The 12,894-nt window shown below is 36.0% G+C and overlaps 3 protein-coding genes across 3 annotated transcripts; 2 read left to right on the forward strand and 1 right to left on the reverse strand.

The window, feature by feature from the left end:
• Window positions 1-507: 507 nt before the first annotated feature.
• Window positions 508-3,452, forward strand: LOC149399855 (putative serine/threonine-protein kinase PIX13). Its single transcript, XM_089612043.1, has 6 exons — window positions 508-607; window positions 709-983; window positions 2,011-2,146; window positions 2,250-2,392; window positions 2,750-2,873; window positions 2,971-3,452. The coding sequence occupies exons 1-6, from the start codon at window positions 559-561 to the stop codon at window positions 3,309-3,311; spliced, it is 1,068 nt and encodes a 355-aa protein (XP_089468169.1). The 5' UTR covers window positions 508-558; the 3' UTR covers window positions 3,312-3,452.
• A 1,682-nt stretch (window positions 3,453-5,134) lies between these two features.
• Window positions 5,135-6,719, forward strand: LOC149399856 (high mobility group B protein 3-like). Its single transcript, XM_089610281.1, has 8 exons — window positions 5,135-5,322; window positions 5,411-5,464; window positions 5,589-5,690; window positions 5,820-5,877; window positions 5,963-6,007; window positions 6,097-6,177; window positions 6,273-6,362; window positions 6,481-6,719. The coding sequence occupies exons 2-8, from the start codon at window positions 5,418-5,420 to the stop codon at window positions 6,505-6,507; spliced, it is 450 nt and encodes a 149-aa protein (XP_089466407.1). The 5' UTR covers window positions 5,135-5,322; window positions 5,411-5,417; the 3' UTR covers window positions 6,508-6,719.
• Window positions 6,720-8,792: 2,073 nt separating this feature from the next.
• LOC149399857 (uncharacterized) lies at window positions 8,793-10,938 on the reverse strand. Its single transcript, XM_089610357.1, has 3 exons — window positions 10,829-10,938; window positions 8,944-10,732; window positions 8,793-8,867 (listed from the first exon to the last, which is right to left on the reverse strand). Exons 1-3 carry the CDS (start codon window positions 10,936-10,938, stop codon window positions 8,793-8,795), a joined length of 1,974 nt encoding a protein of 657 aa, XP_089466483.1.
• Window positions 10,939-12,894: the final 1,956 nt, after the last annotated feature.

A 12,894-nucleotide genomic window follows, 5' to 3' on the forward strand; every position in this document is an offset into this window, starting at 1 on the left:
CGAATGAATAAAGATAATTGGTGTTTATATTATAAATATTATAGTCAACGTCAATGAAAAGTCAATAAAAAGAATATTTGTGACACTGTTGTCTATTTCAGGGTATAATTTCGTCATTTTAGTTAAACAGATGGTATAATTTCGTCATTTTAGTTAAACAGAGGGTATGAACTCGACATTTTTGAAAACCGAAGGTTAAACTCGACATTTCACTAAAACACAGGGTATAAATGTGTTATTTTCCCTTTATTTTATTTTAAATGTTCGCATAAATAAAGGCAACTTCTTGGAAATAAAGGCATGATGAAACTCAAATAAATGCAAGACCTTTAGAAAACATCCACTGACTTCTTCGTAGAAATAATAGTCAATAATCCTATGTCCCCATCCTCAAAAATCTTGTAGCAAAAGAACAAATTGTTTAAAAAAAAAAAATAATAATTAAAATACAGAGTATAGACCACGCAAAGCCATTCCTCATTATATTAAACCCTTTATTCTCCAATAACACCACATCCGTAATTTTCTTCAATCCTCCAAATAAGTATATCATCATCCATGGGTCTATGCTTAGGAACTCCTTTGGCTCCTTCTACTACACAAAATGGTACTTACGTAATTTTTTTTTTTAAAAGAAAATCTAGCTAGTTTACTAGAGATCTTCAATAATGAATAATTTATTTGTTTTTTTGTGTTTTTATTTTGCAGTGACATCGAGTAGCGAGTACAACGAGACCGTGGCAACGACATCAATGAGCCGGGGGAGTAATTGGGAAGAGGAGGTTCCGAAGCTGAAAGTGTTCACCTTATCGGAGATTAAGTTGGCGACTAAAAATTTCAGGCACGAGCCCATTATCGGCGATGGCATTTTCGAAAACGTCTTCAAAGGATGGCTCAACGAGAAGACTCTCGCTCCATCCAAGCCCGGTGCCGGAATTATGGTCACCGTCAAGTTGCTCAATAGCGAGATTGAGGAAGGGCAGGTATTTTATATTCTTACTATGCAATCAACTAACTAATAAAGCCCTTGAGACTAAACAAGTCCTTAAAAAAAATATTATCCGGAAAATATTATTCAAAAACCTTAAGTTTTAGACAACTGATTTCATTCATAATTGTAATACGTTTTCAAGTATATTACAAGCAGTCAAGAATACAAGTAAGGTAAAGAAAGCTTCTACTTTAGGTCATTCTTATTGCAAAGGCCACAAAATCATATGATCTAAATGATTATGTTGTTGTGAGTCTCAACTTTTTTTTTTTTTTTTTTACTTTTTAAAATTCATAGCTTAACATCTTTTTTTTTTTTTGCGAGGCGATTAACATGATACCAAGAATCGACTATCCTACGGCTCTTATATTCTATTCTTTGAGTCATCCGAATCAAGAATGGGAGTTATTCTATTAATGATCCCCGTCATAAGTCTATTAATGTATTAGGACTTCCCGAAGTATACCATGAAAGGCCTTAGTTAATATCAAGGATATAGTAGAAAGAGTACCGTGTTTATATCTGGACATCAAAATTGACAAAAAAAACAATTAATATTATCACAATTGTTAAACCATTTGATCTATTAATTGATATTTTTACTAAGGGATTTATATTAATTAGCTCAATTATTCATAAAAGCTTGACTCTATTCTTAATGTACATGGTATGATACTCTCTATTTGTACATAGTCATTAAGGTTAATAAAAAACAATAAATTAACTAAAATGGTAACTAAGGTATACATTTTTCATGTTAATAATATATAGTAGATAATTTAATAATAAACATGTAACATATGAGATATTTAAAAGTTTATATCATATAAAGGCGACATGTGACTAAAACTAGTTTTTTTAGTTTAAAATTATTAAATGAAATGGTCAAGGACGTCTGGTTTTTTGGGTTTATTTATTATTTTTTTTTTCTTTCCATTTTTCAAAACTTGAAAAAGATCGTGGACGGAAACAATTGCTTTTTATTTATTCGATTTGACAAAACTTAAAAAAAATTGCAGACGGAAGCTAACTTTCTTGGCAAGTTATCGCATCCGAATTTGGTGAAGCTTTTAGGGTACTGTTGCGAGAACAAGATGATGTCTCTTGTGTATGAATCGATGCAGAATCGTAGCTTAGAAAGCCGTCTTTTTGTAGGTATATATGGGCTAATACACCAAATTCATTCAATTATGTTGTTTTTCTATGTTAGAAATACTGATTATCTTATTCGAGATTCTTTTAATTGTTGTTGGATTAGGAAATATGTATGCCGAACCGCTACAGTGGAGCACGAGGCTCCAAATAGCAATAGACGCAGCTCGAGGGCTGGCTTTTCTTCACTCTTCGGAGAACAATATCATACATAGAGATTTCAAGGCCTCGAATATCCTCCTTGATGTGGTATATATATCCTTATCTCAATAATAACTGCTTACCATTTATTTTTATATAAATGAGATGCCAAAATCTTTTTTAGTTGTCAAAATTATTACATCGGTTGGAAATGACGGAGCCGGGAAGTTGAGTAAAGGGTAAAAACTCATATTTCATATGCTATTAATGTATTTTGATTTTCTTAAGGGGGGAGGAAGGGTTGCGCACAAAATATAAGATGAAAATACACACAAAATTATCATACAAAATGTTAAAAGACAACCCTCTTTCATCAATTTTTGTAGGTTAATTGATGTTTCTTTAAAATTATCTTGATTAATTCAGTTGTGTGTGTGCACGCGTGTTTATTTGTTTCGCACGTAGAACTATAATGCAAAAATCTCGGATTTAAGCCTAGCTAGATTGGGGCCGACCGATGGAGATTCAGACGTCTCAACCAGAGTTATGGGCACATACGGCTATGTTGCCCCTGAGTACATGGCCACAGGTAAATCAACAAAAAAAATGTGACCACATTGTAAATAAAAAACATTGACTGAACCTAATCATCCACTACTGACCTTTTGTTCATTTTTTTGGCATAGGCCGTCTTAGTTCAAAGTGTGATGTGTATAGCTTTGGAGTAGTTCTGCTTGAGATGCTCACAGGCTTGAGAGCATTTGATCGTAACCGACCGAAAGATCAACAAAGTCTTGTAGAATGGACTAGGCCATTAATGGGATCAAAGACTAAGTTGCGTAAGATAATGGATAAGAAGATGGATGGTCAATATCCCCCGAATGAGGTATTACAAATGGCACAAATTGCCTTGAGGTGTTTAGAAGGGAGTCCTACAAAACGCCCCTCGATGAAGGATGTCGTTGAGGCATTAGAAGGGATCGAGAAGCCAAAGCAATCCAAAGCCGCCTCTACCAACATAACGTAATAGTACAATGTAAAAATATTTTTCGTGAGCTTGTGTATCGAGGAGGAATAATTGGAGGATGGTTCTATTTGATTCACACTTATAATATTTACTAAAGGATAAAATAGTAAATTAAATGAGAACATGCACTTATTTTCTCGAGATTGACAAAGATGATGATAAGGATGATTCAGATCAAACCAAGAGTATTGGCGGCAAAAATACCTAACGTTACCTTTTAGTACAACAATTACTCTCAGTCCGTTAAAATGACACGTGGAGGGTTATTGGCGGCATAAATACCTTAACTTTGAATTTTATACACTTTTAGACCACAACTTATTTTCGATGACAAAAATACATAACGTTAGTATTTAGCACCATCGTTACTATTTATCCGTTAAATGCCACGTGGACTCTCATAATCGAATAAATTGAGTAAAAAATAAAAATCACAAATGAAAAGAAAAATTAATTAAGAAAATCATTAAATAAAATTAATTAAAAAAAAGAAAAAAAAAACAGAGCAGGAGGAGTGTCTGCGAGACCAAGATGAACGTGTCGGGAACCACACGACAACGACAGCCACACCTCTCTATTTCTCTTCCTCTTCAGCGACACGTAAACTCGGAATCAATGAATCTGTTTGTGGAGATGTCGTTGCAGCCGTGAAGAAAGCAGCAGTGACGTTGGGCACCGAAGCTTAGCCTCAATCGAAAGAAGACGATAAGCCTTCTAAGAGCATCTTTAATGGTTTCTTGCTTAAGAATTGTAAGGATTTGCTTGCAAATATCAAAAATGTTTAGCTAGTTGCTTAACCATTGTTTTGCATATTGGCTATTGATTTAGCTAAGCAAATCTAAGCAAATTGGCTAATTTAAGTTAGTTGCTTAACTATTTAGCTCTAAAAAATCTATGTGGCAAAAATACTATTTAGCTAAGCAATAACCTAAGCTAAACCATTAAAGATGCTCTAAACTGAAGAACAACATATATGACGTCTTTTTTTTTTTTTTTTTTTCTCAATGAACCATATGTGAGTCTTAAACTTGCGCTCAAGGTATTTGATTTTTTAATTATGGAATCTGGTGTGTATAATTTGTATTAGTTTATATTAAGTTGCTAAAAAATAAAAGGCTTACAAAATTCGTTACGTCTTGAAACTTTGTTATTCGAAAAAAAGTTGTGGTATAAAAGTCTATAAAATTAAAAAGTTAAAACATTTATGTCGTCAATAACTTTCCACGTGTCATTTTAACAAAATGAGAGCAACGATACTAAAAAGTAATGTTAAATACTTTTGTAGTAGAAAAAAATTTATAATATAAAATGTATAAAATCTAAAAATTTAAGTATTTATGAGGTCAAATAACTCATGTATACATGGCTACATTCAATTTTCAATTCCAATCCTTTTAATAATGATTAGCCTATACTCGCAAAAAAAAAAAAAAAAAAAAAAAAGAGTTTGAAGTTTGAAAGAAAACAAATTTATAGATTTATACACACCACGATATCAATAGCAGTTTTATTGAAAGTACATAAGTAGCCCTGATACAAAACCCGTCACCATGTACATCAGCAAAATCCCCAACTACCGACTCTGTACTATACACCCCATAAAAGTTAAAACCAACCCCTGAGCCCTTTCTCGTAATTACACCCTTCCAATATTCCACATTCGATGTCCACGTGGCAACCGTTCCCGCCAGCAAGGAAGAGAAGAAACACACAAGAAGCACAAAGGAGCCGAGTGAGAGCTTCAGTGACCAATCAAACCCATCACGCGGATCGACGAGGTGGCAAATAGGATTTGAAATCCCGCCTAAACCCGGGATTTCAATTTTCCTTTTGTTTTTGGGGTTCTTTTATTTTAATTTTTATTTCCACGACCACTTCTTATCCCTAATTTCTCTCCTTTTTTTCTCTCACACTCACACAACAAATACACGCACTTGTACCAAACAACCCCAAAGGCGTATCTCTCGCTCTTCTTATCTCCTTCTTCTCAAACCCTAGAGCATCTCTAAAGGTAACTCGGAGACTTTTCAACTCTGTCTCGTACTGAGTCGCTGCGATTTTCGACCATTTTTCATCGGCTCGAGCGGTTTTCTCTGCAGGTTCGCCATGAAAGGAGGTAATTCCAAGCCTGCTCCGAGAAGGACCGACACGAAGTAAGTTTTGTTCACCTAATTATTTTTCTCTCAGAGGAGATTATCGCTCTTCGACCAGAGTCCTAGATCTGATATCTCTCGTGTTGTAGTCTGTTTCTAATTCTTTTTGTTACGAAATCCAAAGGCTAAAGACGAAAGCCGGTGGAGCTGGAAAGAAGACAGCGAAGAATGCAGCAAAGGATCCGAACAAGCCGAAAAGGCCTGCGAGTGCTTTCTTCGTTTTCATGTACGATTTCGTGACCCTTTTTTTTTTCTAATTTTGTTTCTTATTTTTTTTTTCCAGATCTGTGTCTGTATTACCATCCATTTCTCTCGATCTCATAATCGTTTTCTGGTTTCGTGTTTCTCTTTTCAGGGAAGATTTTCGGGTGAAATACAAGAAGGAACATCCAAACAACAAGTCTGTTGCGGCTGTAAGCGAATCTGAAATCAGTCTTAAAGATTCCTTACCTGCGCGCATAAAACTTTTGGTTTGTTGATATCTCCTTTTGAAATCAGGTCGGTAAAGCTGGTGGTGACAAATGGAAATCCTTGTCTGAAGCTGTAAGTCTCATATTCATAATTCTATCATTTCCTCTTAAATCTTGGTTCTCTCGTTTGTTAACATATTACACTCTGTATCGCAACTCCAGGAGAAAGCTCCTTATATTGCAAAAGCAGAGAAAAGGAAGACCGAGTACAACAAAGTCATGGTGGCCTACAACAAGCGACTGGTAATTATTAGCTTTTAGTTGAAATTAATCATTCAATCATATAAGATTCTGACAATTAATTTGTTTTTATTTTTGTTATGATGTATAAATGACAGGCCGATGGAGATAATGGAGCGGACGAAGATGAGTCTGACAAGTCCAAGTCGGAGGTGAATGATGAGGACGATGATGATGAGAGCGGCGAGGTCTGTTCACTTTGAGTTTACGAATTTATGTTTAGTCTTCTATTATTATTTATGATCGCCTAGTGAATATGTATTTGCACCTGTTTGTTGAGATTTTGCTCTGTGTTTCTTCTTTCAGGACGATGATGATGAGGACGATGAGTAGAAACAGAGATTGATGAAGTGCATACTCTCCATATTCTGTCATTTTATTACCGTCTCTTCTGTTGTAGGTTAGAATTTAGGCTTCAAAAAGAAATCAAAGGGAATCTGATACCTGCCTAAGCGTCTTGTGCTCCAGTCTGATTCCCATATGACGCTTCTTCTGTACTTATAATTGTCAATGATTCACTAGTGTTATATTTTCATATTCTCTGATCTCATTGCTTCTGATTATATATATTATATCTGTTGCATTGATTTGCAGGCACATATTCTCTGATCTCATTGATTAGTGACTTGAATTTTCATTTTTAGATCAAACCTTAAAAGACAGATGAGAATTTGGAGTTTGGTAGTGGTTATAATATTATGCTTTAGTTATAGATCATGCAAAGGCGTTATCGCTGATTTGTTTTCTACTGTAAAAGAAATTTTTCAATAAGAGAAATAGAGAATTTTCTTTTTGTTTACTGATTTTTCGAAATTAAAAGTGAAGTGGTTGGGATTTCAAGCAGAAAGGCCAATAGGTTAAATTGAGAGGGAATTTTTTGTGTGGAAATACCGTTATTTGGGAGGGAAAAATGGAAAGCGAGAGCCGCAGGAATTGAAGGGGGAAAGTCGTCTGAACTCCCTAACTGGCCCGGCCCAAGCATTTTAACAGTCTCGATTGTACGAAACCAAACATTGATGGGAATTCAGAAGTCTTGAGATACAAACAACCTTTTGGATAGTAGTAAGATTAGAACAATCTTTCATTATAAATTTTTTCACTACCAATTTTTCACTTCTATGCGAATGTTTTCCAAACTTCTCACTGATTTCAACATCCCTTTTTTTCACTGTTTGCTCTGTCTGTGGATACGCGCGTCTCACTCTATTTTCCCCAAAGTTTATGAGTTAAAAGATTTAGAGAAAATGACGGCATAAATCACCAAACTCTTACAATAGTTGCAGTTCAGTACTCAATCTTTTTTTTTGACGGCATAAATCACCAAACTATAGATATTGTTGCATCGTTAGTCTATTTGACAATAGTTTTTGACGGAACTCCACACGTCAAATCGTGGTTATTTCATTGAACCACTAGTACATTGACTCATTTAGTGTATTTATTATCAATTTATTTTACCACCACCAACAAATCATTTATTATTTTGAATCATTTTCTCGAAATATTGGTTTGGGGCTCTAAATCTTGGTTCTTCTTTCCTCTGAAAATCGCGATCTCGAATTATTGGTTTTCTTCAGCCATGGAAGAGACATGCGATTGCGGTGATCTGGTGGGTGTTAGGGCATCGTGGACCAGCTTGAATCCTGGACGGAGGTTTTATGCTTGCTGGAAGAAAAAGGTAAGCGTTTTTTTTTCTTTCTTTGAAGTTTGTAAATTAGTGTTTGTAACTACTATGAACGTTCTCAGGAAGAAGGTGGGTGCTCGTTTTTTCGATGGAAAGACCCAGAAATGTGTGCCCGGTCCAAACAAATTATTCCTGGTTTGATCAGGAACAAGAATTCGTTAGAAGTCGAGATTGCGGCACTTCGAAGTCGGATTTTCAAGCTTCAAGTTGCTCTGGTTGTAATTGTACTCGGTGTAGGAGTGATTTACTTGCTCTGATGTGTTTTAGGTTTGAGATCTCTTTAGGTTTTAGTTTTGTTTGTCAAAGGGCTTTGTTTAGATATGCTCTCGGCGTAATGTTTTTAACTGTTCTGATGTGTAATGTTTTGAGGATATGGCTTGTAATGTTTTGAGGCCATGCCTTACGTTTGTAATTCCAGACTTGGCAATGAAAACTTCTTGTGTTGAAATACCGATTCTTTGATTATGTGATTCAAAAATGGTTGAATCTTCATTCTGATTATGTTATTCGAATCAGGTTATAAAAAAGTTACAAAAATGTTCCAAAACAGGTTCAAATTACAGGGTCATATTACACGTCCAAAACAGGTTGAATCTTCAGTTCATTCTCATTCATTCTTCATTCAAATTACAGGGTCATATTACACGTCCAAAACAGATTGAATCTTCAGTTCATTCTCATTCATTCTTCATTCAAATTACATGGTCAACACAAGTTATAAAACAGGTTACAGGTTGAATCTTTGATTAAAACAGGGCCAAATTACACAAAAAAACCTGTCAAATTACACACAAAAAACCTGTCAACTACACAACCTAAACATCTGCTGTTCTAAACACACAAAACACTAAGGCCTAAACAACGCTGTATCCGAGTTAATTTGAGATGAAGAAGCAGCCGTGTCCTTTGATTTTTGAAGCTGTTTATTCCGTCTCTATCTTCTTTTAATTGTCTCTGGGGTTGGGTTAGACTTGGCAGGTCTGCCTCTTTTTTTCTTTGATGCTTGCATCTGTCAACAACCATAACAGAATCTGGTTAGAACATATAACTCCAACTAGAAACATTAAATTAGAAACACTAAATACCTGTACAGAAGCGGGGTTAGAGCATTTGTTTCGATGATGTCCTTCTTGTCCACATCTGCTGCAGTGATTATGTTGACCCTTCCTTGACAGTTTTGTGGCATGATCTGGATAAGGAAAGCCAGGAGCTGGTTCATCATAGCTTTTAATTCGCTTCTTCTTAGGTCGTCCAGGTAGAGTAATGTCAAGTGGTGGCAGAATCGGGTTCAATCCAGGTTCAGGCCATTTATCTAGACTTGTCATCGGTTCTATGATACCCTTGTATGCAGCAACATAAGCCTCATAATTATACCAGTCATCAACAAAATCATTGACGTCTAATCCAGACTCCCAAATACACGCTAAGGCATGTCCACATGGGAGACCTGTTAAGTTAAAACTCCTACATGTGCACGATTTTGCTCTAAAATCTACCACAAATGTTTCAGAACCAAGAAACATTACCTGGTACCTTGCATTCCCAGCAAAAGTCGCTTGACAATACCTCGCCACATTCTTGCAACTCTCAAGGACTTTAATGATCTGGAAGCCAACTGGATGAATCCACCTCTGAGCCGCGGTCCTCTTTTTAGCAAATCTGGTCATGAGCCAGAATCTAATTTTCTCCAACAACGTGATAATTGGCTTGTCTCTTGCTGGTAGTATAGAGGAGTTAAAACTTTCACATAGATTGTTGAGAAGCGTATCACATTTCACAGAGGTTCTGAAATGTGATCTACTCCACTGTCTCGGATCCTTATGCAAAAGCCAGTCATATGCCTTCACGTTCACATCTTTAAGCTCACTCATCCTCTGTTTGAACGAGGCCTCTGTAGTTGCTTTAGCACATGCCCATAACATTTGCTTCAACTCTAATCCGTTGTGCTCCTTCTTGAAGTTATCGTGCAAATGTCTAACACAGAACCTGACTTCAGCTCTCTCTAAGCCTTTCTGTCTATCACTTATCACAGTGAAACCAATAGAGTTCTGTACGCCCAAATCTTCACTCAGAAGTTTCATGAACCAAGTCCAAGTCTCAGTGTTCTCATTCTCAACTACTGCATACGCTACCGGGTACAGAGAATTGTTCGGATCTACACTCACAGCAGCCAATAAAATTCCTTTACAATAGCCTTTTAGAAAACAACCATCAAATCCAAGCAAAGGTCTACAACCTTTGTTGAATCCCTCTTTGCAAGCATCCAAACAAATGTAGACTCGTTCAAACACTCTTTTGCCATTCACCAAACTTGTTTTCAGTAGAGCTGTGGACCCGGGATTTGTTGCCATCACCTGCTTGCAATAGTCTTCAAGTATTGCATATTGGTCTTTCACTGATCCTTCTAAGGCTAGTCTCGCCTTTTTCTTGGCTCGGTAGAACTTGTCTTTGCCCACGTTGGTGAACTTTGCTGCACATGTTAGTTCTTTGAAGGTTTGATAATCAAGGTTTGGGTTCACCCTAAACTGATCCAAGAAGTGACGGGCTAGCCAAGAACTTCTAACGAGTTTATTATCGAAGACGATGCCACAATCGTGCTCATCAATCAGTGTGTTAATTCGAACAGACCGGCTATCAGATTTCTGGACCCTAGCATACAACAACCATTTGCACCCTCTCCCTTTACATACGGCTCGAACCCTAGTTTGATCATTGCTTAAATACTTGAATTCCCTATCGACCTTGATGAACTCCTCTTGTAAAACACATCTCAGACGGCTAATCGAGGGGAAATACATACCTAACTTGAACTTGAAATTGGTTTGGTTCGATTGCGGGTTATACTCCATCTTCCTTGGCTGGTTGTCGTCATCGCTGTGGATGCTTTCAAGATCGCTCTTAGACCGAAACCCATCAGACTCTTCATTTTCACCTTCGACGTCGTTACACACTTCATTCACAGCTGATCACCATTGCTGAGGGTGATTCGCGTTCTGTGTATGTAGCTCATCTGCTTCCTCTTCGTCGTCACCGGTCCCATCACCGTACTCTTCCTCTTCGAATTCAAAATCTTCATCCATCTTTGATTCGCGTTCTTGGTTCTTGGAGCTCGGTCTGTATGGTTTAGGGATTTTGATTTGATTTTAGGCGGGATTTCGTTTAGGGATTTTGGGAGTTATTTGTTTATTGTTTTGTTTCGTTATTTATTTGTTTTCTTTCATTATTTATTTTGTTCTTTTAACTGATATATATAATATAAAACCCCAGTTTAACGTTAACATTAGAGCTACGTTTAATCTCAGCCATTGATTATTTTTACGGAGTAACGGTGCAACAATATCCATAGTTTGGTGATTTATGCCGTAAAAAAAAAGATTGAGTACTGAACTGCAACTATTGTAAGAGTTTGGTGATTTATGCCGCCATTTTCTCAAAGATTTATGAGGATATCATCATAAATTTATCATGATATATCGTCATAAGATCTTCAAAACTTAATAAATATAAATTTGATTTTTTTAAGGGACTTGCAATTGCATAGCGGTTTCACTTTAGTTCTTTGGTTTTGTGGTGCAGATATACCAAACATTTTTCAATTTGTAAAGTACAGTGGTAGGGTAGCTGAGAGCTTAATAATCCATATTCAAAGTGCGATTTTCTGGAAAATTTCAGTACCATCTCCAGTGAGATATGTGATTCTCATTCAAACATTTTACGTTGAGTTACAGATTACACATTTCACTCATATGATCCTTGTTGAATAAGAAGTTGAAGGGGCACTTTTACCGATAAATATTTGTAACGATCTTGGCCTGCAATCTTATTCGGAGTTGAGGACTGGACATGAAAATAAAAGAAAAAAAAAATCCTTTGTTTGGATGAGTCTGAGCATTGTATGCAGTGGCGGAGCTAGGATTTCAATTAAGGGGGGGCAAATTTGAGAAATATTTTTGAGGAGGGGCATTATTGAAAAAAACTTACAAATTTGGGTCAAAAACATAATTATTAGTAAAATTTAGAGATAAAATTATAAAAAAAATATAAAAATTTAGGTCTAAAAAATAATTTTCAAAAATTGAGGGGGGGCACTGGCCCACCCTGGCCCCCACCTGGCTCCGCCTTTGATTGTATGTTTGTTTGTATAGTGAGTGATTCTCAGCACATTTGCATCAAATCCAAACACAAATGATGGTGCATATATAGGTACATAGTCTAGTAAAAATATGAGTTTCAAGCTCCCAATTAAAAGTTCCATGATGGGTGGCCGATGATGAATACTATTGAATCGAATACACACTTGTAGGTTTGATTCCTATTTTATCACCGGTGCACAACAAGGTAGCGAACACATGACGAGGGAGTGAATAACGTTGACGCCCATCATCGTGTTTGAGCTTAATGTTTCGAACTTTCAATCATTATGAGGTGATGAATATTCATTCACTTGCTAGACTCAAGGTTCAAAGATTGTATTTTAGCACATGAGCCTTTATTATGCATCACCGACCGTGCAATTAGCAACCCCTTCCAATTCAAGGTAAAAGTTTCTGAGGAAATTGTAGGTTAGTTTGATATTATTGTATATATATTAGTATGGAGGTAGTTATTGTAATAAGCTTATTATTGTACATTTATTGAAGATATTCTACGTGTGAGATTATTGTATGTTTCATAACTAAATTATCATAAAATTACATATGTTTATAAAGATTTTGTAATAACATAAATGCTTGTCCTATTTGAAAATCGATCGTGAGCAAAACTGTGATATGTTAAGGAGAAGGAGAACATCGTCATGCTACCACAAAGTTAATTGGCGAGTGTATGAACCTCAAGCATGTCAATCCAAGTAAATCTAAATGTAGATCTAAATAAACCATCCAATTCATTAAGCACGATTATGTTTTGATATCATAAAAAATATGGCAGCTCAAAACGGACATTACAATCGTTATGCGATATGATTTGATGAAGAATTTCTACACATTTTGCCTACAAGTTTTGTTATCAAAATACTCAAAATTTGGGATTCAACA

This window comes from Urtica dioica, chromosome 4 (assembly GCF_054948205.1).
Source record: "Urtica dioica subsp. dioica isolate 48M chromosome 4, U.dioica_male_clone48M_v1_H2, whole genome shotgun sequence".
NCBI lineage: Eukaryota > Viridiplantae > Streptophyta > Magnoliopsida > Rosales > Urticaceae > Urtica > Urtica dioica.